At 34.4% G+C, this 25,463-nt stretch overlaps 1 protein-coding gene and 1 long non-coding RNA gene across 3 annotated transcripts in view; one reads left to right on the top strand and one right to left on the bottom strand.

Moving 5' to 3' along the window:
* Positions 1–16,415, top strand: part of LOC136026839 (carbonic anhydrase 12-like) — a 59,063-nt gene extending 42,648 nt beyond the window's left edge. Inside the window, exons 6-9 of the mRNA XM_065703549.1 lie at positions 821–995; positions 7,977–8,082; positions 10,936–11,166; positions 16,190–16,415. Of these exons, the coding sequence (XP_065559621.1) occupies positions 821–995; positions 7,977–8,082; positions 10,936–11,166; positions 16,190–16,357 (680 nt within the window). The 3' untranslated portion in view covers positions 16,358–16,415. The remainder of the gene's footprint in view (positions 1–820; positions 996–7,976; positions 8,083–10,935; positions 11,167–16,189) is intronic.
* Positions 3,022–18,782, bottom strand: LOC136026842 (uncharacterized). 2 transcript variants are annotated; one of them, XR_010617430.1, is made up of 2 exons: positions 17,788–18,782; positions 3,022–3,221 (listed from the first exon to the last, which is right to left on the bottom strand). It is a non-coding gene; the product is annotated as an uncharacterized LOC136026842 (long non-coding RNA). The 2 variants fall into 2 exon arrangements; XR_010617429.1 differs by lacking the exon at positions 17,788–18,782 and adding an exon at positions 15,307–15,949.
* Between the last annotated feature and the right edge of the window lie 6,681 nt (positions 18,783–25,463).

Genomic DNA, 25,463 nt, shown 5'->3' with positions numbered 1-25,463 from the left:
TGGGCCCAATTCAACTTTAGACACTTGTTTGCCTGTCATTCCACGCAAATTAACGGTCCCGTGTCAATTCTAAATCCTTGGTTCAACCTGCCAAAGATCATAGGTAGGCGTACCTTGTTTACCTCTCATTCCAGGCAATCTAACGGTCCTATGTCAATTTTTAGTTCTTGGTCAACCTGCTTGAGACTCTAGGCGGGCGTGCCTTTCTAAAATATAACAAATAAGTGTTGGCTGAATAAGAGAGCCATACTTACTAGAGTTGTTTACCCGTACCATCTAACCAAACACTTGGAAAACTATAGGTTCTATGACTTTGTTAGTTCTAAGACAATCTACCTTAGTTCTTCTGCCCTAAGAATGACGCAAGGAGGGACAACAGATAGACTTTTATATTAACAAATGAACTAACATTTTTACACAATCCTAATGAGGGGGTTAATGCCAGATTTGCCTCTCACTCAATCAGACTATCTGTCTTGGCTTTTTCTACAATTAGCCATGGCTTGATGCCTACGACTACTCGATTTTAATTCAAAATCAATAGACTGAATAGCAGTTCGTTCATTTGCTATTGTGCTAAATTCTGACATGTCGATGTCATAACATGTAAAAAAGAAGATCGATTAAAACAAGAAGAGCTGCAAAAAAGATAAATCGATTTATAAAATAGACCTAAGTATAAGTTGTTAGTACATGCTTTCTATATGCCTCAGCTTTTTTGGTGTTCTTAACATCCCATGCCAGTACTTTTATTTATGCTAAAAATCATCTGAGTTTTTTGTGATTAATGAAAATTTTATAAATATTTTTCTCTAATTAGCTCAAGCCTCTGTGGCTTTGTTAGCAAGAGCAACGGCCAGGGATGGACACAATAGTGATAAAATCACCGTTGGTGGTGCAGATTTGAATAACACGTATGAATTTGAGCAGTTTCACTTTCACTGGGATTTGGATAGTCCCAATGATGGATCTGAGCATAAGATTGATGGCAAAGGGTAAGGAAGCCAGAAATTGTATTAAGTCCGTGATTAAGTGAACTAATGGAACTCAAAAATCCCATGTTAAAATTGAAAATGTATATTTAAAAAGTACTTTGCCGTAGCTTCTTGAAGATTCTACAAAATGTTTGCTAGGATTTTGCTGTATTTCCTCTAATTGCTTAGACATCTTAGAAAATGTCTAGCTCTTTTACACTAGTGTACTCTATGAAGGATATTGCTTTTAGAACAAAATCAGTACTATCAGAATACAATAACCCATACGATGATTGCAACCATTTTTCGATGTATTTTCCTGTTTTCGATCAGTCCCACAGAATATTTTCAGCTACCTGAAATTTTTGCAAGTTTTTTTTGCCAGAAAGAATCGTACCAGATCGCCCGAGAGGCCAAATTGACAAGCTGGTATAATTGACCTGCTGTTACTGCCAATGAATAAGTGCCATTTGAAGGGTTTTTGACAATTCACGGTCTCTAGAGAATTGAAAGACAGAAGGCCACCCTAACTTCAATTGTAAACCTCGATGTTTTCAAGTTCACTTAATCACTGCCTTAAAGTTAAATCAACAAGTTTAAATCTAGCTAAAATTTAATTTTGAAAACTGCAACTTTTCTGAGCGCTTTCAAACGCCGGGATGTCAATTGAGGATTTAAATGGGGGGCACTAAAGCGGGCATTTATAAGTACAATTTTTATCCTCCCTGTCCTTATGTTCTTAAAAATAGGTATATAATGATGTTTTCAGTGATGAAGCTTTTCCCTATTGAAACAAAACCAATCAGTTTAGCTTAAATTAAAACTTCAGCCTAGAGGACTATAATTTCTCTAAAGGCTACATTTTAAGGAAAGTTTAGTTCTTAAAAAAACCAAGTTACTCATGGACATACCATGTATTCAATATATGTACCTTTTACCTTTGCTGTATTTTTTATTTCTTGAATCAAGAACATGCATTTCACTGATTGCTCTGTGACTTTTGCTCTTTCAGAAAATTTTTGAAGAAGAAGAGTATGCCTTTCAGGTTTGAATGTAAAGCCCAATTATGGCCCAAAAAACTGTGTCCATGCTTCTAACTCTTCTGCTACCCGACCACTAGGACAATAATCGATTCTGGTTCTAGTCTTGCCTAAATAAAAGTTTTGTTAGTCTGTAAGGCTTAGACGAAACAATTCTCAGTATTTGGGTTAAGTTGTATACACTGGGAAAATATGTCCACTGGGTGGCTTAGGAGTGTTACTGATTAGCTTTATTCTTTCTGTCATGAGTTTTCTTTCTTACCAACTTAAAACTATATAAGATAAAAACTCTTTCTGAGATTTTTAAGTGGGCCATATATATACTTCTGAAGGTGTTGTCAACTCAGAGAAAAGCTTTTAAATTCAAAAAAGCTTATTTTCGGTAAGGAAGAAACGATTGAATATATGCACTAGAAATCAGTTGTCTGGCTTTTATTTCGGCTTTTGATCTATTCACTTAGATGAATATTTTTCAATAGTTGAGACAAGCTCCTACGCAACAATCCCATCACTTGTATCAAGATGTATGCGAGGATAATATGGTTATAACTTGTTGCAAGTTGTGACCCTAGTATACAACATTTTACCAGCTAGTGATTTATTTGCTTTCGTTATGTTCAATCAAATCAGCTGTGAAACTACATTGGATTCTTAACATTTAAGCAAAGCTAAGATGAAAGAGATGGAGGTAGAATTCTCAGTTCGTCTTCTAATATCCGACAAAACAAATACAAGTACCTTAAATACTCTTCGAACTTCAAATTAATCATAAGTTTTAAGTAAATACATTGCTGTGAGGCAAATTTATATGAAGATCCTTGCGGTTAATGGCAAAACCACGATTATTGAAACAGATCATATTTCCTATTTCCTGCTATCCTTCCGTTGCATCTTCCAGCACTGTCAGCTTAATATTATTTAATTGACTAATTGGTGACAATGTAAGTATGGTAGCAAGGTCATACCTATTGACTATGATGTTTAACGTATATTCCGAATACTAATGCTCAACTCAATATTGTTTATTTATTGATTTCTTACAAGGAAATCATCAGTCCCTGTTAAAATAATGTGACCTACTGAAGAATGACACTTTTACTAGATGTAAGGGGTTCTCAGTTTACATGTAAGAATCTTAAAAGAGAGCTAATTCTTCCAGTGGCAGATTTCTATCTTGCCTTCGATGCCAATTTCCATCAGTGTTCTTCTGAAAATTTAAGTTTGATATTAAATAAGTTGATTTAGAGCACTTGAAGCAAACACTGTTTAAACAATACAGGACTAGTTATATATATAGTTGTTATATATATATATATATATATATATATATATATATATATATATATATATATATATATATATATATATATATATATATATATATATATATATATATATATATATATATATACTATAATAATAATAATAATAATAATAATAATTTATTTTTGACCCGCTACAAAAAATCAAAGCGAATTATCAATAAAAGAAACAAAACAAACACTACACAAAACAGAAAAAACAAGAAACTAAAGCAAACGAGTAAGGCCTCTGTGGGCGGGCAGATAAAAATAAGTAGACTGGGGTATTTTTGCCAGCAAGCTCTGTGAGCTTCGACCCAATATCCAGGAAACTATAAATAGATATGAGGCTCCTATTCCTATACCATAGAGGCAGATACAATAGAAAACGGGAAAAACGGAAATAATAAGAACGAATTGAACTGATATCTTTTTTATGAAAAATAGGGTAAACTAGACCTACGTTGCCTGGGCAACGTGAAGTGTTGCGGCAACCTTTGTCCGGCTTTGCCGATTAAAGTGTTGCGAGAGCAACACTTTGGTTTTGTTTCTTCGCTATCGGTTAAATGCTGAAGTTGTCAAAACTATCAAAGCTTTCAAAACGGCATATTCAAAGAAGAACACAATCAGTAATCACATGATCAAATTCTTCAGCGTTGAAAAAACAACAGCAAAAGAATATCGGAAAACGGGACTAAATTGAGTTTGCAGCCAGTTGAACTTTATCCTTTTAAATCGTAGACATTGTGACGGATGGAAACTTGGAACATTATCTTATATAATCTAGTTGGTATTATAAAGCTATCCGTAACTTTTCAGGATCAAATACCATAGATGTGCACCAATTTGCACAAATTTGTAGCCCCTCATGAACCTCCTCTAGCAACCCATTCTTGCTTACAAGTCCCTCTTTCGTGAGAGACAAAGAATAACACAATCAGTAATCAGATGATCAAAGGCTATTCCTCAGGGTTGAAAAAAAAAAATTGGAAGAAGGGACTAAATTGACTTTGCAGCCAGTTGAACTTTATCCTTCGCACACCATAGGCTCTGGCTCGAGGACAAGCAAAAACCATCCTTTTTGGCCCCAGGCAAGAGTCGTACGGAGCTTTCCAAAATATAATGTCATATTCATCAATCCGGCCCGAGGTCCACACTAACAGCCGATTATTACTTACTAGGCCCCTAAATGTCACTTTGCAGCCGGTTGAACTTTATCCTTTTCAATCGTAGACATCGTGACGGATGGAAACTTGGAACATTATCTTATGTAATCTAGTTGGTATTATAAAGCTATCTGTAACTTTTCAGGATCAAAATACCATCAGGGACCCATAAATTTCCTGTAATGACTCGCCATCCAGGATCGCTTATTATTGGATGGCGAGTCATTACAGAAAATTTATGGGTCCCTGATTCCATAGATGTGTACCAATTTGCACAAATTTGTAGCCCCTCGTGAGCCTCCTCTAGCAACCGATTCTTACTTACAAGTCCCTCTCCCGGGATATACATCCAAGTTCACCGGAAACAAATAATGGGTACACCAACTAGCAAAAGTTCCAGACCCCTTGTCGCTGAAGTCATTGTAGCCTAACAGCCGATTATTACTTGCAACTCCCCTACATGTCTTACAATCGGGAACCAAGTTGTTCTTACCATCAATTACACCAGAAACAGATAATAGGTACACCAATCAGCAAAAGTTGCAAACCCCTCATTGCCAAAGATGATTATAAGCTAATAATCGACTGTTGCTTGGAAGTCCCCTACATATCTCACAATTGGTATCGGCCTATTTTTGGTTCAAGTGTTTACCTTGCCACTGAAGTTGTCAACCCCTTGAAACTTTCAAACTGGTGTATGTCATGAAGGAATTTTTGTAACAAAAAATGGATGACATATACTTTGATCAGCTCATCAAGGTCTAACGATTGTCATTGAAAAAAAAATTCTATCTGTCTTAGTTCAAAAGTTGACTTTTTTGCCGGAGGCCAACTTTCTAACACCACCACTTAGAATGGAGCAAAGGATAAGCTCTAATTTCTTTAGCAATGAGAGAACTTTTAAAGTTTAAGAGGTATATCTGATACCATTTCTCTATTGCAATCCCAAGTAGAAAAAAAAGAATGGTAAAGTCAGCTGAAATCACGAACAGAAATGGCTAGAAACAATAGATGGCAGCACTTTCGGACCCGTGGGAAAATCGCACTTTTTTGTTTCTGTAAATTTTTCTATTTATCACTCAAAGAAGATATATTGGCTGTGGGGCCGGGGAACTACCGCATATATTTAACACTTATAGATTTTAGTCCATCTTCAATTTGAAACTGGTGCCTGCCTGCTTGCCTGCTAGAACGGAGCTTTCCACTCGAAAGCAGAAACATGGTTTGATGAAACGAAAGCTTGGCTGCACAACTTCAGATACTCCTCTCTGACATAGGCTATATAACTCCACTTCAAATCGCACACCATAGGCTCTGGCTCGAGGACAAGCAAAAACCATCCTTTTTGGCCCCAGGCAAGAGTTCTACGGAGCTTTCCAAAATGTAATGTCATATTCATCAATCCGGCCTGAGGTCCACACTTTCCGTAAAAACCGCACAGGTTAGACCCTTACCAGTTTCCAGGAATAAGCTGAGTTCGGCGGCATAGAAAAAACAAAACAAAAAAAACGGGACAAAACCAAAGTGTTGCTCTCGCAACACAATACCAGAAAGAAACAAAACCGAATGATCTGTAAAAACCGAGTATAATTTAGCAAGAGACTTTCTATTGTATCTACCTCGGTTAGCAACAATTTTAGAGTAACTTAATTGGATTTTCTTCTTGCAATCAGCAACAGTGAGAGTCCGTAAGGATTTTAGAGTTTTACTAACGTTAATTCCCAGCCACCGAAATGAAGAAACCGACGGGATAGAAAAAGATCCACAGATTAGAGGAGTAGTGATATTGCTATTAAATGAAAGATATTCACACTTTGAAAGATTAAGAGAAAGTCCAATCGCATGAAGTTTAGATGCTATATAGTATATACTATAGCATAGCATATAGTATATATATATATATATATATATATATATATATATATATATATATATATATATATATATATATATATATATATATATATAGTATATATATATAAATATATATAGTTATATACTAGTTATATAGGACTAATATAGTTGCACAAATGCTGCAACACAAACCTACTAGGATATTGACAAAGATAATTCCAACATAGCTTGTTTAAAGTTGTAAGAAGTTAAGAGGAACTTAACGTTTGCGTTGCTATTCTTAACATTATGGTATGGATTTTGTTTCTCAATTCACTATTCAGTAACCTTGCTTTTCACACACAAAATCTATTACCATCCAAGTTGTGTTCCACCACTATTTTTCTAATTGCCTTATAGCTGACGTGACTCAGCTCAGGGGCTGAGTAAGCTCAACTAGAGTCGCGCCAAGCTCTAAATAAGTACATGGAGAAATCTTTGGTAATATTTTCTCACGTTAGATGTCATCTCCTTAGTTACATAATATTGACTGAACAGAGAACACAACTATGATCCCTTAGACATTTTTTTACAACAGAATTTTCATTTTTTGTTGCAAACCTACACATATGTAATCTTGTTTTCCGCTTTAACATAGTTGGCTATTGGCATACTATCAGAAAGTTCAAAATTTTCTGGTGTTTTTGCAACAGTTTTACTTTTGTTTTCATCTCCCGTTTTCAAGTTTTTCCAAGTCAAATATGTTTGGGCATATAATGTGTTCAAGAAAATGATTATACATGAATCCCAAGGAAATTGAAACATGCAGAAATACCTTAAACATTGATTTTGAGTCACTTTATTGATGATATATCTGATTAGGACCACAAGGACACGTTTCAAAAGAAACTTAACAAATGTGAGTGTAATTGATTTCAGCTGTAAATTTATAATGGAAGCCAAATAAATGAGAATAAATTAACTTGTTGTGTGTGCAAAGGTTAGAATAGTCAATGTACTTCTAAGTATAATCTTAAACTTAGTAACTAAAAGTTTATCAGCTTAGTACAATTGCAAGACATATTAATTTGCTATAATGGTATGTCAGCGCTTGGGGCAGGTGCTGAGATTATGGTATCTCTGATTATTTGTTTTCCGATGGGAGCAAGGAGTGTGACTCAGTAAGCTCCACCTTAACCAAATAAACTCCAAATCAGTGGGTTGAGAAATTCAGGGAAAATATAAATAGGATTGGATGAATAGCCTCCAATCACTCAGTATAATTCTGGCCAGTAACAAAGAACCCGGAGATTGGTATTTGCGCTGTGCGGTTCCTTAATTTGCATTCGAAAATTCCATTAAATTACAATTTTACAGATTTCTTAGAGCATAAGCACTATCAGAGCAACATACTATTGAAAGTACACACTTCTTAAGCAGCACACTCTAAACTTTAAATTATTTCCACAATACCTTTTTAGCAGAATAACAGTTCTTTTTAATACTTATTTCTTTTGACTCCTAAGAAAAATTGATAGTAGCCTATAAATAATATGCTTAGATGCATCTAAAATTCAATGCAAATCAATGCAATCTGAGTCAAGAGTACTTTTCAAATTTTCTTTTTCTAGTAAATTCCAAGATTTATGTTTGAATTTTCAGATATCCATCAGAGGTTCACTTTGTTCATCGCAACACTAAGTATGACTCCGTAAAGGAAGCTTTGAAGAAACGTGATGGCCTAGCTGTGATTGCAGTTTTGTTTAAGGTAGGCCAAAAAACCAGGAATGAAGGAAGGTATTTATGATTGATTTTATTAATATACATTAAGTTAATAATGTTGTTTCTAAGAAAATGACTGAATTTCTTGTAAAAAGTATGATTTTTCTTCTTCATGTGCGTAGGACAGTTAAATTTAATGAAAAAACTATACATAAAGCTGCAATTCCTGAAATCCATTCGTAGCAACTTCAAGTTTTAGTTAGTTTAATTTAAGTTTTAGTTTTAAGCGCTTCGGTGAATACTTGAAAACATATGATTCCCCTTCTGCACTGGTATGCAAGATCACTGCTTTTCCTGAGGCTAAAATAATTTCAATGATCTAACGAAAATGAAAATTGGAATTCGAAATGTTACAGCGTTAAAAAATGACTATTGTATCGACATCTTGACTGACAAATTTAGACAATTCGAAATAGAGTTATTAGGAATTTCAGAAACTTATATACAAAGGGTAGGAAGGATGAGAATAGGTGATATAGAATTTTTTTTGCTCAAGCAGGAAGGATGGAGTACATGGACAAGGAGTACGGCTCATGATGAATAAAGAAGCTGCTAAGTCTTGTTTAGTCTGGGAAGGTATTAATAATATAATACTAATTGTTCACTTTATGACTAAAAAAGTTCAGAGTATCAGTTGTAGCAGCAATATGCCCCTTTTGAACCGACAGACGGAGTTACTACTGACTCAGATGAATTTTATTGAAAGCCTGCAGGAGCGAATAAACAGGGTCCCAGGTAGAAATGTGGTGTTTTTACTGGGAGACTTTAATGCCCAGGTTGGTAGAAGTAAGGATAGATAGTATCATCGCCTATATAAATGTACTGTAGGAAAAGAAAACAGTAATGGCTACAGACATTTGCAATTTCTTTTTTATAGGTTTAACAATTTAGTTATAACTAATACGGTGTTTGGCTATAAAATTACAAATAAGTTAACATGGTATCCACGTGATGGTAGGACAGCAAATCTTTTGATTATATTATAGTAAACCGAAGACTGGTTGTATCAATACAAGATACTAGGGTATATAGTAGTGATGTTATTGATGTTAAAATTAGATTACCATTTAATAATGTAGGGTTAATTTAAAGATGAAATTTTGGAAGGGTAACTGCCTCCCGAAAAGCTTTATTGCTGGTAGACTCTAAGATGAGAATTTGAGACAGACTTTCCAGGAACAGGTGAATATTTATTTTGAGAGTTTAAAATTTGACAATGTTGAATGTGGTGGGAATAATTTTAGAAAAACAATTTGTTGATTTGCTGATTGTGTCTCAGGGAAGAAAGTTAGGACTGCAAATAGGAATATTATTGAAAAATCTTTATGTTTAATAAAGAGGAGAAGAGGCATGTACAGGAATTATCTAAGTTACAAATTTTATGAAAATAAAAGGAACAAAAAGAAAGTGGAGAAAGTATTAAAACATGAACTAAGCAGGTGTGAAGTGGAGGCCATGGACTAAATTGCCGAGTATCTGGAAGATTCAGCTAGATGACATATTAGTAAAATATTTTTCTGGCACGTTAATAAATTGAGAGAGAGCAGTCAATCTAGACTTGTCCCTCTTAAAGACAGGAACGGTGCTAGAGATAGTGGTAAGGAAAGAGTTAAAGAGATATTGTCAGAACATTTCCAGAATATATTAACGAGTTGTAGTAAAAGAAAAAATGACAAAGTTTGTGATACCCTTGATGTGAAGGAAGATTTCTATTGCGAGGAAGAAATAGCGACTGTGCTGAAAGGATCAGAAAACGATAAGGTTCCAATTGCTGATATTGCAGTATATTGCATATTGCAGTGATTTTGTATAATATGGTGGCTCTAAGGTCGGAAATAAATTACGGACGATTATGAATATAATTTTTCAAAACGGGGAAGTACCTGATTATTTTAGGACAGCCTTAATTAAGCTATTGTATGATAAAGGTGACAAGAGTGAGTGTCGTAATTATCGAGGAACTAGTCTGGTCTCTGTAGGTAGAAAATAACTTAGCAATATGATACTTTCTAGACTGAGAGATGCTTTAGACAAAGTTTTCAGTGAAGAATAGTGTAGTTTTAGAACGGCTATTTAATTTAATTTCTGTTCGTTTTGAATTTTATTAACTTATTGATAGTGATTTGTGGTAGTTCTAAACTTGGAAGATTATTTGAGTTTATTTCCGCTAATTTTTAGCTTAGTAGAGCTCTTTACTTTTTTTTGAAAAACTTGTTTTTTGGAAAAAGTTTTAAAAATTAATTTAAGAATAAATCGTACCTTGGTGCAAGGAAATGGCAGGAAACTTCACTCTCCCAAGACGCTTATCCCCTTGTTTTGAAAACAAGGCAAATTTTCTTCAGCCTCACAGCTTTTGATGGAAAGCATTAAATCTCATGAGCTTTATATATTTAGAATCAGCATAAAAAGCCATTTTTTAAATAATAATTATTATCAAAATTCTTTCTTTTAGAGTCTTTGTCACTATCGTCCCGAGTCACTTCTTAATTACTAGCCGCTACTATGCCAACCCACCCCTCTTATCCAATGACTGAAGAGGTCCTTATAGCCTGTCAGAAAAATTAAATCACGATCAAAGGAAACTTCAGACGCTTAATGCCTAGTCTAGATTCATTCTTGTATCCCAAATTTTGTGTTAAGTCTAAATTTTGTTTTTTTCCTTTAATGAAATACACAAATATTTTACAATAATCATTGCTCACCGAAATGCTGGTTAAACTCAGTCTGCAAAACTAGTTTCTTAATTTTAATAGAAATAAACACTCCTTATCCACAACATACTATTAACCATGTATTAACCATTAACCATGTATTAACTATTAACCATGTATTGATTTAGGAAGCAGCCGCCAAAAATGAGTATTATGACGAGTTTTTCAGCGCTGTTCCAGAAATCAAAAAAGCAAACTCGAAAAAAACATTGGAAGAGCCTGACACCGTTCTTGCAAATTTACTCCCAGAGGATACATCAAAATTTTATCGATACAGGGGATCCCTAACAACTAAACCTTTCACTGAAAACGTCCAATGGATTGTGATGCATGAGATACTTGAACTATCAGGTGCTCAGGTAAGATATTTTTTCTTTGATCGTAGATTTGTGTTTTAATGTTTAACTGAACTAAGTTTTTCATAAAATAAACCATCTTCAAAAACTTTTCCTAAACTAAACCTTTTTCTGCAATTGTCTTATACATTGTGATAGAAAATATACTTACTTTGTCAAAAGCAAAGCTAGGATAAACTTTTCTTTCTTTGATGGAACGTATTCGGTTCAGTTTTTCGTATAATTGAATAGAATTTTATGCCCTCTTTTCTAATTTCACATTTAAAAATGTGGAATAAAGATGAAATAATGTTAGGAAAGCAATTTTTGAAGTTGCTGAATGTGTATTGAGGAAGAAAGTTAGGAGGGTATCTAGAAATATTAGTGAAAAAGTTTTATCTTTGGTAGACATGAGAAGGGGTCTGTAAAAGAATTATCTGAGTGATAGATCATGTAAAAACAAAACTAATGTAAAGAAAGTAGATAAAGCATTAAAAAACGATATAAGGAGGGGTGAAATGGAGGCCATAGATAAAATTACCGAGGATCTAGAACATTCAGCTAGACGGCATAATAAACGTTGGACTGGTATGTTAATAAATTGAAAGGAAGCAGTCAATCCGTACTTGTCCTAGTTAAAGATAGGAACGGGACCACAATAAATGATAAGGAAAGAGCTAAAGAGAGAAGGGTGAAATATTTTGAAAATGTGCTAAACTAAGATAGAGTTCCAGGAAAAGATATAGAAAAAATGAAAAGCGTGTGATACCTTGGATGTGAAGAAAGATTTGTTTTGTGAGGAAGAATTAGCAAGAGTACTAAAGGGATATAAAAATAACAAGGCTGCAGGTACCGATTGTGTAGTAAATGAGTTTCTTAGATATGGTGGCTCTGAGGCTAGAAATAAGTTGCTGAAGATTATGAATATGATTTTTGAAAAAGGGTTAGTACCTAGCGATTTTAGGAAAACCTTAATTAAACCACTGTATAAAAAGGTTATAAGAGTAAGCGTGCTAATAATCGAGATATTAGTCTTGTCTCTGTAGGTAGCAACTCATTCCGTAATATGGCACTTTTTAGACTGAGATATGCTGTAGACAGTGTGGCTTTAGAAAAGGCAGAAGGTCAGGCCAAATTTGTGTTGACCAAAATTAGATGATTTAAGCATACTAGATTAATCTGTGACCAAAATTAGAGTTTCGTGGATTCACAATTCTAGAATAAGTACAAAATCAATGTTAAGAAGGCTAAGTCCCTAAGGCTAAGAATAAGTGAAGATGAACAGGTGACGCTGGGTAACAACAAGATTAATCGGGTGGACAGCTTCACTTACCTCGGTTGTGTTTTTAGTAAAGACGGTGGGAGAACATGCCCTAGCCGTCTCAACCCTTCTCTCGTTATAGCATTAGAAAGGGGAATAAAAGCGAATTTTTCGTGCAGCCTACTGTTTAAAATCCAGTCAGTCAGCTGCATACCCCGGAAAATCCGTAGGCAATTTCTCTGGAAAACATTTAGCAAATATTCATCCACTTTTCGGAGAACCCATGCTTAAGAAACATATTTGATCACTGTTATTTCTGTAGGTTCCAATATTCTAATCTTGGTTTGCAGACTTATCTTCCTGTTCTTCCAATTTTTTTTAACTGTGAAACAACACTCTGAGCCTTGGCTATTCTACTTTTAACATCTTCACTGCTCCCACCGTCTTTAGTAATAATACTACCAATGCAAGTGAAGCTGTTAACCTGATCAATCTTTTTGTTGCCCAACGTAACCTTTTCATCTTCACTTATTCCTAGCCTTAGCAACTTAGTCTTCTTAACATTAATTTTTAGACTGTTCTAGCACCCTGAACTCGTAAAGCCTCTAGAAGTTCGTTCATTTTGCTCACACTTTCATTTAGGATGCTCAAATCATCAGCATAATCTAGGTCCAGGAAAGTTTTTCCACGTTCCGTGTTCCCCCATTGTCGTTCCTGTGCTCCTTAAGACAAAGAAAAACATTAATTTTTAGACTGTTCTAGTACCCTGAACTCGTAAAGCCTCTAGAAGTTCGTTCATTTTGCTCACACTTTCATCTAGGATGCTCAAATCATCAGAAATATCTAGGTCCAGGAAATTTTTTCCTACTTCCGTGTTCCCCCAATGTCTTTCCTGTGCTCCTTAAGACAAAGTCTACAAAAATCATCCATATAAAGGGATAAAACACAACCCTGCTTAACTCCTAATTTAATACGAAACCAGCTGCTAACCTCATTTCTTACAGATGTAGCAGTGTTATTCTCGTACGTAGCCCTAATCACTTTTCCATACAAGGATCAGACCTTCGCTAAAGCTCTTCCATCAACAGAATCGAACGCTTGCTCATAATCTATACAACTGAGAACCCAATGTGTTTGATAACTCAGGCACTTTTCAATTATTAGTCTAAGAGTGAAAATCTAGTCGACACATCTTCTACCCTTTTTAAAGCCACACAGTTTTTCTTTATCATTTTGTCTACAGCGTCTAAAATCTAAAAATAGGTGGATCCCTTATCCTTCACTCTTTTCAGCTTTCAGTTTATTACTGTAGCTGTCACATATTTTGAGCTATCTTTTTATAGTCTTTCTTTTCTTTTTATTAAAGCAATTTTTTTTATTTTTTGGTAACGAGACTTTGAGTTTAATTTATTGCTATCATTTCCTGTATTTGTTTAAAGCCTATTTGACGTTTCAATTTTTTTCTCTGACTAGCATTTTATACTAGTTTATTTTATTGTTGATGCTTTTTTCTTCTTTTTTTTGTGTTTGAGTTTGGCCATCAAGGATTGTAATAGACATTTTTCAATAGATCTCGTCTTTCAAAATCTAAGTAATACAATAAAAATAAAGGAAGTTCGTTTTAATATAATATATATTTTTTTGTAAAATCACAGGGTGACGATCATGGTCCATATGTCTAATTTGCCTAAACTTCGGTATTGCTATTTTCGACTGGTTTCCCTTGTGCACTGCAATGGTTAAAGAAACTGCACCAAACGTCCCATATTTGAACCATCAGTGCAATGGAGTTTTTTTTTGTAAACTCACATAATTTTTGTTAATTTTTGCTTCTAGAAATCCCTTATGGTTTTCAATAGGGCATCAGGTTTTGGATTATATAAAACTTGGCTTTTCAAAAGCATACCTGTCAAGACTAAAGGTTCTATTTCTGTAATGCTAATCTTTGAATAGACAGGCATAGTTAAGATGGCATTTTTCAACTTACAAGCCTCTTCAGATTTTTTTGCCCGACGTCTTATCAACTGTTGGCTCATAATCAAACAGTTCGTGGTAATGAACTGTAAGTAAGGAGCTCCTATCAACAAAAGTGTGGAATTTTGTATTTTAAGATCATGGATGTGGGCTTATTTGTTTTTTTTATTTGATTTATTTTTCCAGAGGGATCGTGTCGATCCAGTGGTCCTAAAATATCGCGGGAGGGTTCATTCCAACGGAAATTAAAAGTTCTACTGCCTTTTTTAAGTGGTCAAAAAATTAGAGGGCAACTAGGCCCCATCCCATGCTCTTCTTTCCCAAAGACACCCGATAAAAATTAGATGGCCATTTTGTTCAGCATGGTCGAAAAATCTAAAAACTATTTCTTTGAGGATGACTTAATCCCCCACAGTCCCCGGGGGAAGCGCTGCAAGTTGTGAACTTGCCCAATGTTTGCATATAGTATTGGTTGTCGGGAAGCATACAGAAGTTATCAGGGGGATTTTTTTCTGATGGGGGGGGGGGGGGTTTCGCGGGGACAAGGCTGCATAGGAGGTTTTTTTTTATCTAAAAGTAAGGATTAAAATTAAAACTAGAAACTAACAGAAATTATTACGTATATGAGGGGTTCTACCCCTTCGTCAATACCTCGATCTTTACGCTAGTTTTTTTCTACTTTTATATGAGCTATTTAAGAGCTATTTTATACAAAATATCCGTAGGTAGAATAAATATTTAAGGAAATAAACCATTTAAAGGGAAATCCTGAAAACAACCTTCTATTTATGGGGTACATAATCTAAAAGCAGGCTCTGAATAGTAATAAACCCAAGTTTTTTCAGTTGAAAGTAAGGCAAAACATTAAACTTAAAACGAGCATAAATTATTCCACGTATGAAAGGGGCTGTTCCTTCCTCAATACTCACCCTGATCTTGACGCTAAAGTTTGTAGGTAGTATAAAATAAGACTTTTAGTCTAATTAAAAGGTACTTGTGTTTAATGAATCGTTCTTAAAGATACTGACAAAAGATCGAACTTTTGCGTAAAGAGTGGGTATTGAATTTAAATGAAACAGATCACTCTAATTTTCAGCCTAATCTGCTCCTTTTCAAACCCAGGTACTTGTGTCTGCTTTCGAAATTTTGTGAAATATATTCAAACTGGTTTTATCACACTTATCTAAAGACAACATAAAAAATTCACTTCTATTGACGAATGTATTTTAGCAACATCTCTTGTTTTTAGTTTGGCCCCTACAAGTACGAATTGCTCTTTCCTTTTATTTCAGTGCAACAAACTTTTTGATCTTCACTTTCAACATCAGTAACTGCACTTCCAAACATCTGCAGAATCTTATGTCAATCAAACTAACCTTCTTTTTAATATGGCATAATCAAAAAGCTTAGCTGGTTTTTCATTATAATGACCTGTTGACTTGTGGGTCATTTTGCAGCAGTAAAACATACTATTTATAACTAGATTAGTGTATCCAAGTAACTGTAACGGTTTATTGACATTGCTGTTTCCTTCTGGACACCAAGTTGGTTTTGTATGGATTACCATCTATCACTAATATTACCAGTCTTGATATTAAAGTCCACGAATGAAGATAGTATATTTCTACCTTAGATCTATATTTATAGGATCAAATAAATATAATATATATATATATATATATATATATATATATATATATATATATATATATATATATATATATATATATATATATATATATACCCCATATATACGATTGTATGTATGTGTTTCCTCAAGTGTAGTTTATTTTAAAAATGATTTTTTTTTAGCTCGAGAAATTTGGCAAAATACAGGACCCAGACGGAAACCAATTGAGATACAATGACCGCGAAATACAGCCTATAAGAGACAGGGAGATTTTCAACAGAATAGGTGCAGCAAAACAATCTGCTAAAAAATCATTTTTGTTTTCTCAAAATAGTTCAGACCGAAAGTGAAAAATATATATTTGTTTATTTTAAATATTTATTGACATATATATTTATTTATTGCAAATATCTTAAGCAATGCCTTAGCGTCAATTAGTGTCAATTAGTGTCAAAGATCTGAAGCCAATTGCAACATCACAAATTACATGATTACATGTAAAAATTACAGGATCGCAGTTTTTTTTTAAATCTAAAACTATATACACTACATATAAAACTATATACAACCGAAAAGAATGAATTAGGGTGAAAAAAAAGAAAACAAAATGAATGTTAAAATATAAGATTCGGTAATATGACGAACTTTCTTAAACTTTTAGGTAACTTATTTCAAGTAGCAAAGGATAATATAAAACAATCATACCATGTTAGTAGCAGGAAATGAGTCTTCTGTTTTGTTTTTTACTGTTTTACGTTCTAAAGCAAATTACAGGATCGCAGTTTTTAAAAAAATCTAAAACTATATACACTATATATAAAACTATAAACAACTGAAAAGAATGAATTAGGGTGAAAAAAGGAAAAAAAATAATGAATGTTAAACTATAAGATTCGGTAATATGACGAAGTTTCTTAAACTTTTAGGCAACTTGATTCAAGTAAAAAAGGATAATATAAAACAATCATAACATATTAGGAGCAGGAAATGAGTCTTCTGTTTTGTTTTTTACTGTTTTACGTTATAAAGTAAATTACAGGATCGCAGTTAAAAACAGCCACAGCATGTTAGTTGAACAAAACAAACGTAACGTAACGTTTTACGTAAAGAAACTACAGGATCACAGATTTATATATATTCTAAAGCAAATTACAGGATCACAGTTTTTCAAAATCTAAAATTATATACACAATATATAAAACTGAAACGAATGAACTAGGGTGAAAAAAAGGAAAAAAAAATGAATGTGAAAATAAGCGATTGGACAATGTAACAAACTTTCTTGAACTTTGTGGATAGCCTATTTCAAGTAACAAAGGGTAATAAGAAACAATCACATAATATGTTAGTTACATGAAATGGCTCTTCTATTTTGTTTTTTACAGTTTTATGTTCTAAAGAAAATTACATGATCACAGTTTTTCCAAATCTAAAACTATATACAACTGAAATAAATGAATTAAGTTAAAAGAAGAAAAACGAGAAAATGAATGTGAACACAAGCGATTCTGTAATATACCAATCTTTCTCAAACTTTGCAGATAACCTGTTTCAAGCAAGAAAGGATAATAGGAAACAATCATACAACATTTTAGTAGCAGGAAATGAAGCTTCTGTTGTTTTTTTGTTATTTTTTTTTTTTACCATTTTACGTTCTAAAGTAAATTGCAGGATCAGAGATTTTTTCTAAAAAAATCCACAACTATATACACTATTAAAAACTACATACAACTGAAATATATGAATTAAGTGAAAAAAAGAAAACAAAATAGCTGTATACTTGGTTGGTCTCATTGCCCTGTATATACGACTTGTTTTTGACGCAACACCTCAAATTAGGTACTATTTTCTCAGACATCACTGCCTTCCTATGACGAGCAAATAAACATTTAAATAGAGAAAAATCCATTTATTTAAACAGCAAAACAGTAAAATAAAAGTTTAAATATTTCGATCACATTTGCGGCAATCGTCATCGGTGGAAATACTAAAGTAATAAAAATGAAACTAACTTAATTATACAAAACAAAACAATTAACTCTCGGGTCATTCATAAAATAATGAACTTCCGGGTTATTTACTAAATTTTTTTGGAGAGAGTTCAGTGACAAAGTTCACTCAAAGTCTTGATGTAATTTTTTTTTTTTTAATCTTGTCTAAATAAAACAGTTTGTGGTAACGAACTGTAGTAAAGAGTGTCCCGGCTCAATAGTAAACGAAACTCTAAAAAACGGAATTTTGATACTAATACATACATCGAAACAATTGGTTTCTTACGCTGATTTTGGTAAAATTCTAGTTGACTTCTTGCTATCTCAGAAAGGATTTAGGTTAGGAAAAATGAAACTTTCAGGGATGAATCTACAGACTAAAATATGTCCCGGGAAGGTATTTTGAAGCAACTAACTCCACTCCTTCTTACTCTAGAGGGCCCTGACCTTTGATGACCTTTAAAAATATGTGTGTTATAAAAGTTTAACCTTGCAAAATAGATCTTCTGCTTAATTGAAGTACATCAAAATTGTTTTCAGATTCATAACTTTGCTCAATTCCATTTTATAAAGTTTTAAGGATATACAAATACATTTCCTGAATTTTGAAAAAAAAACATTGATATGGCTCAAAATTCTACTCAAATAACAGGAATTGCATTTTCTGAACTAAAGGCAGAGAAAAAGCAACTAGTAACTGAAAATTAAGGTAAAACGTTGTTTTGTCAAAATTTCAATAGGTATAGGACCTGTCATGTAGGGAAATTTCAGGGCCCTCTAGAGGGAGAAGGAGTGAAGGTGGGTACTTTAAAATACCTTCCCGGGACATTCTTTAGCCTGTAGAACCATCCCTGAAAGATTCATTTTCCTAGCCTAAACCCTTTCCGAGATAGCAAGAAGTCAATTAACTAGAATTTTACCCTGGTTTTATATGCATAAAATTCAGTCTTACTCATCAAAAGTTACGAGCCTGAGGAAATTTGCTTTATTTTGGAAAATAGAGGAAGCACTCCCTAAAAGTCATAGGATCTTAACAAAAATCACACTATCGCATTCAGCGTATCAGAGAACCCTACCGTAGAAGTTTCTCCTATCTGCAAAAATGTGGAACGTCGTAACTTTTGCCAGAAGACCGATCACGGGTGCGTGTTTATTCGTCTTTTATTTTTTTTTCCAGGGGTGATCGTATCGACCAAGTGGTCCTAGAATGTTGTGGGATGGCTCATTCTGACAGAAATTAAAAATCCTAGCGTCCTTTTTAAGATAAAAAGAAACCTTTTCGGTTTCTCTCTGAAAATTAAAGTTTGGCCTTCTATTTGATTGCTGGAGAAATTTCTTTAACAATTTTAAAAATATACACCCTTTTAAAAATTTGGAGACATATAGTAGTGTTTAATTTAGCTTTATACCTCCTTTAGTTAACATGAAAAATGAAACTTAATACCATTCTCAAAAAATCTATCTATGTTCTTTGACAGTTTAGAAACACTTACACTGTTCTGATTTAGTTAAATTTTACGAGCAGAAGTACTAACAAAAATAGCCCCGAAAGTTTGAACATAATATCCTCGGTTGTTCTTGGGGATATTGCTGAGATATCTTATTGCCAACCAGCATAAACACAAAGCGTTTTGATTTCATTTTAAGGCAACATTTAGTTTTTCTACATACTGGCAAATTGCACAATCGTGAAGACTTGACGTACACATTAGCCTTAGAGATACAGTTACAAGACCGTTCAGCTATTCTGAACAACATGGCTATATTACAATTTAATTGGAAGTGTTTGGATAAAGTATGTGCCAAATAAGGGCTGATTACCCTCCAATCCTTTTTGAGTCTTAAAAAGGGTACTAGAACTTTGAATTTCCAATCAAATTAGATCCTTTAAAATATCAATGATATTACTAGCTTTGATAGAGCAGCACTGCCTATGATACCGCTTATATACCCTTTTAATACTTGCATGTGTATAGTTTTCTTGTTCAGTTGAGACTACCCCTAAACTTTTCAATTCAATGCCTTTAGTGGCATTAGTTGCAGTAGCCGTAGAAGCAATATTAAAAGTGTCTTGTGGCTAGTTCAAAATCCGTCACAACTTACCCTGGAGGTCTAACTTAATAATATAGACCGTTATTGTGATACTGCTTTGTCAACCTTCTTAAAATCTACATTATCATAGTTCGTTTTGATTTAGTTTGACATCTGCCTATATATACCTTGAAAGCTTCACCTTAATACCCTTAGCTTGTGTAGTACCAATATTTCTTGTAGCGGTAGTAGCATTAGTAGCAGTATGCCTATAACATGTTTGTCTTGTTTTCAACATACCCTTCAACACAAGATGAAATTTCCAGCTTAATACCACCAAACAACGGGTCGAGAAGCATTACTGATGCTTCTCGATAGTAGTAATAGTAACAGCAGATTCATTCCTTTTTTTGAAGGATCCTCAAAAAAAGTTAGTATGAAAAAAATTACTAATAGGGAAATACGGCTGAAAACGAATCAGCCCATAGTGACCGAAGTTATGAAGAAACAAAGATGGACATATTTGGGTCATATTCTACACATGCCTGTCAAGAGTGTCTCGATGTCAAGAGTGTCAAGAGTGTCTCAGTGACATCCTGAAGGAAGAAATGACAAGGCCTATCAAAGAACACACTGCGAAGGCAGTATGATCGGGACCTGAAAGAGGCCAACATTTCACTCACTCCACAAGGAGAAGATATCCCTGCTGCGACACAGCTTTGTGATGAAAGGAGAGGCGCTGTCAACGCCCTATGAGCCACTGATGGCTAAGGAGGATCTAAGGTAAGAGTTAGTAGTAGTAGTCTTAGCTTTAATATTAGTAGTAGTAGTAACAGTGAGTAATAGTTGTAGAAGTAGAAGCAGTAGTATTAGAGGTAGTAGTATCTCCACATTGTCTTTTGGTCAATTTAACAGTGAACTCATGATGCCCCAGAAGTTTCACCTTGGCACAGTAATCCGTTCCAAAACATTGTTGATGTGCGCTTTTGACACCCTTTTGAAACCATATTTGCCTTAATCCTCTAAGCCTTACAAATTGCTGCAATTGAAGTAGCAGTTGGAGTGGTTTTGTAGCAGTAGTAGTATTAGTTAAAGTAGCAGAGGTATTAGTGTTAGTAGGGACATGCATTTATTACGGTTTTGTCAATTGATCTTCCCCTTTAAGTATTCTCTGAAAGTTCCATCTTAATACCCAAATTCATTCTTCAGATATACCCTTTTGACAGTCATCATGCGCATAGTTTATTTTGATTTAGTTCAAATTCTCCCTCAATATTCTGTCAAAGTTTCACCTTTGTATATGTAGCCTTAATTGCACTAGTATTATAATAGTAGTTGTACCAGTGGGAACAGTAGTAGCAGCAATAGTGATTATTAGGTGTAGCGGAAGGTATGGCAGGGCCTCTTGATCGATGTCGCATTGATACTCAGCAACCAGTATGGATTATCCACCCAGAGCTTAAACCTATAAAAAATACAGCAAAGTTTTGGCTTCGAATTTGGGTAGCGTGTGGCAGACCTCCTTCGGGAAAAGTGCTTGATATTAAGCAGTCAATAAAGATTGCTTTAAAAAAGCATCCCAGAAAAATTCGTCTTAGTGGAAAAAATTTCCCTAAGAGTAAGAAAGATTGGAAAATGTTTCAAATAGTTCCAAGTTTGACGAATATAATACTCAGTCTAATATTTCTTCGTCTCGATGGCTGTCAAACTACTCTCAAGTTTTCTTGAAGTTAAACCATTCTGTGCATTCTGTGTATAGTAAGTTACAACACATTTGTTTATCTCGTAACCCGTCACAGCGGCATGTCTTACCCGTTTTGTATGACCTTATCATTAAGTCAGTGAAGCGGCTCAAATTGCAATAATGTGATATAGATGGTATTTCCGTTAAAAATATTGGGCCTGACTCCAAAGAACTGATGTTTACATTTGCAATTATTATTTCAAATGCGTTTGGTTATTTCCATAGTTTCTGACAATTTCCTCTCTGCAACTGTTCCATCAATATTGACACACGGAAAGGATGCTTCTGCTTGTTCTTCTTGTCACCCCATTACAATCACGTATACGCTAAGCAAGATTTTTGAATATGTTTTACTTCCTTCAATCATTTTATGGAGAAATCAGTACGGGTTCAAGCAAGGAATAAGTTGTGCACGCGCCCACAGGGCGATAATATTGTTCATAGTCAAGCTTTGTATTCTCTTTCTGTAAATGGTGTAAATATTTCTATTGTCTTTGTTCTGAGATACTTGTACAGTCATTCACACTTGCGTTAGAACTAAATAGGACTCTCATGCACGAAAATATTGCAGTCCATTATGGTGTACGTCAAGGTGGAGTGTTGTCACCTTATATTTTCAAGATGTGCATTGCTTTGATAATTGTCAAGATCTCTCAGACGTACTTTATGGGGTTTACTGACGTGTCATACATTGCTTACGCAGATGATATTCCCCTTATCAGTAGATGCAAATCTTTCCTGTCCCGCACAGTTCAAAGGGTTAAAAAGGTTTCCTTGATATTGGACTAAATCTGAATCTTGAAAAATGCGAATATATTTGTTTTAACCGGTACCTTCCCAAATACACCTCTTCAAATTAAAAATACATCCATTCCCTCTGTTGAAATTTTTCGGTGGCTTGGTTTAACAATTTGTAAAAATATTTTGTCCTCCCGTAAGTCTACAATATCTGAAGCTTGTAAAAAAGTCATAATTGAATGCTCTAAGATTGTATCAAACCGGTCTAAGTATAATCGAAAGGCCATGGTTTCTTTGCATTCTGTTTTTTGTGATCACTCTATATTCTATCTTTCTGGGTCCCTCATTCTCCTGAAAAAGAGTGACTTATGTAAACAACGTAGATTTCACTTCTGAGAATAATCTGAAAATACAAGTTCCCAATATAACTGCAAAACTACAGGAGCTTTATGATAAGTTATCGGCACAAGCATATCGACGGCTTACCCCATATCACGGGCTCAACCGTTTGTTTTGTTGCCCTTTTTCCTTGTTGATTTTGTATTGTGTTGTACCTTTTTACATTTGTTCTCATCCGTTTGTTCTGTTGATTTTGTTGGACCTATGTGTTGTTTTATTTTCTTGTGTTGTTTTCTTTTCTGATGTTTATTCTGCTTTCTCTCTTTTTACTCCACTGTCCTCACTCTGTTTGGTGGAGAGGTTTATAAATAAATTATTATTCTTATTCTTAGTAACAATAGTAGCAGCAGTATTAATAGCAGTAGCAACAGGTACATTTTTCCTCTTGGTAAACTGAACATCTCACTCATGATGCCCCTAAAGTTTCCTTTTGATACGATAAGCCGTTCCAAAAATGTTCCTGATGCACTCGTACCAGCAATTTCCTTCGTATCAGCAAATTTCCCTCAACATTTTTTCAGATATTTTTTCAATATCCTCAGCCTTAGCAGTACTTTCTAAAGAAGCAATAGTTTTAGTCATAGTAGCGGTAGTAGTAATAGTAGTTGTGGGATCTGTAGAAGCAGTAGTAGTTGTAGTCTTTTTGGTCAATCGATCATCTCCCTTATTATTTTCTGAAAATTCCAAATTAATATACTTAGTCATTAATGACTTATATCCTTTTGACAACCCATATACACTTAACATGTTTTGATTTAGTTCAACACTCCCCACATCATTCCCTGAAAGAATCATATTATTTCCCTTCGTATTTTAGAAAAATAGAAATCAAATATGACGTATACCCTTTCCCAATAACATATACCATGTATAAACAATGAACAATTGGCTAACTTACAGCCCTTGCCAGAAAGCCTCAGGGGGTATCTCCAAACACACAATTGCAAAGCCTGTCAACAATGCTGAAGAAAAAGATGTCTCAAAGTTTCATTTGGATGTTTGTTTGGGAAATGATGGGCATAGGAGGAGGGACGGGTTACACTCAAAACATCAAAACGCCATTCATAGAAACCATATATGCCACAAGGGCATAACTTAAAGCCCTTTCCCCAGAACTCTGGGGGGCTGTGTCAAGCCTGGAGGCATTTTTATATGTTCTTTGGGCTATTTTAAACAAAACGACCATCGCACAATTTCAATCAGATGCGTTTGGTGAAAAGAAGGGTAGTTAGAGGGTTAGTTGACCTCCATCACATCTGACCCTTAAAAAGGAACTAGAACTTCCAATTTCAACCAAATGAGACACATCTGAAGTTTACAAAACCATCCCTTCCATAAGAACCTTAAATGCCCCAGGGGAATAACTTACAACCCTCATCCCTTGGCTCTGTATCAACCCCAAAAGCCTTGTTATATGATCTTTGAACTATTTTTAATGAAAGAAGAGTCATAATTTCTAGCCACTAATTGAAAATAATCTGAAAGTGTACCTTAGGGGTTAATAAAGGGTTGAAAGTTGTGCAAGTTGCATTACATTAATATACAGGTATTTTCGTTTTAAACCTTAAGGAAATGTTCAGACAATCCCAAACACAAAATGCATGCTGGTTGTCAAAAAGGAATATCAGCATTATCTAAGGATATGGCTTAAGGTATTAAGTTGAAACTTTCAGGGAATGTTGAGGAGGCACCGGAGGTGTCCGAGGGCCGCCTTCCCTTTCAGATTTAAATATCATCTCAACATCAGTAAATTTTTTAAACAGCCCTTTCATTCAAAATAGTCAAAAGGCTATAATAGCTATATCTCTGGGCAGGCCATAGCCCACTCAGCCCACGGGTAAGGATTATAAATTATGCAACTTTTCTGTTGTTTACATGCAGGATTCATTATGAAAAAAAGGAAGGGGATGTTTAATGACATGTACTTAATTAAGCTGTAGTCTTCTCAAGTTTCTATTATTTTGGATGTAAAATGTGTATTTAGCCTATTTCGATCAACATCCTGGAATATTGAAAACCGTTTATTTGAGGCATTAGCCACTTTGTCATTTAGTAACATGACACGAAATGAAGACGGGTATTAGTTTTAAAATTAATAAATTGTTAAAAAGAACAAAACAGGGCAACCAAAAATAAATGACTGAGTTTCAGCCTTTTCAACAATTGTCACTGTGCCTGGTTACCCGTTTGACCAAGTGCACAAGAATGAGGATATTTGCAAATATACCTAACATTTTTTTCTCAATCATCGTATGGCTTTAAAAACCCATCTCCAAACGAACTATATCCAAATGGATTTATGAGGCTTTACTTATTTGTAGGTAAACGGCCTTATTGTTTATGGTACCCATTGTACAAGATCTGAAGGGACCACTCATCTTAGGGCAAGCGAATTCATAGACTATACACTGAAATATATCGACTGGACTAATGCAAAAAAAAAACAAAAAAACAACAGAGCGAGGTAAAACTCAAAGAAAAAACAACAATTGAGAATGCCGCAATTAGAGGGAAAGAATGAATGACTAAAACAACGCGGATGTTTTGCCTGTC

The sequence above is a fragment of the Artemia franciscana genome, chromosome 5 (assembly GCF_032884065.1).
Source record: "Artemia franciscana chromosome 5, ASM3288406v1, whole genome shotgun sequence".
NCBI classification, from domain to species: domain Eukaryota; kingdom Metazoa; phylum Arthropoda; class Branchiopoda; order Anostraca; family Artemiidae; genus Artemia; species Artemia franciscana.
The sequence above is the reverse complement of the archived record's forward strand: the minus strand, read 5'-3'. Positions and strand labels throughout refer to the sequence as shown.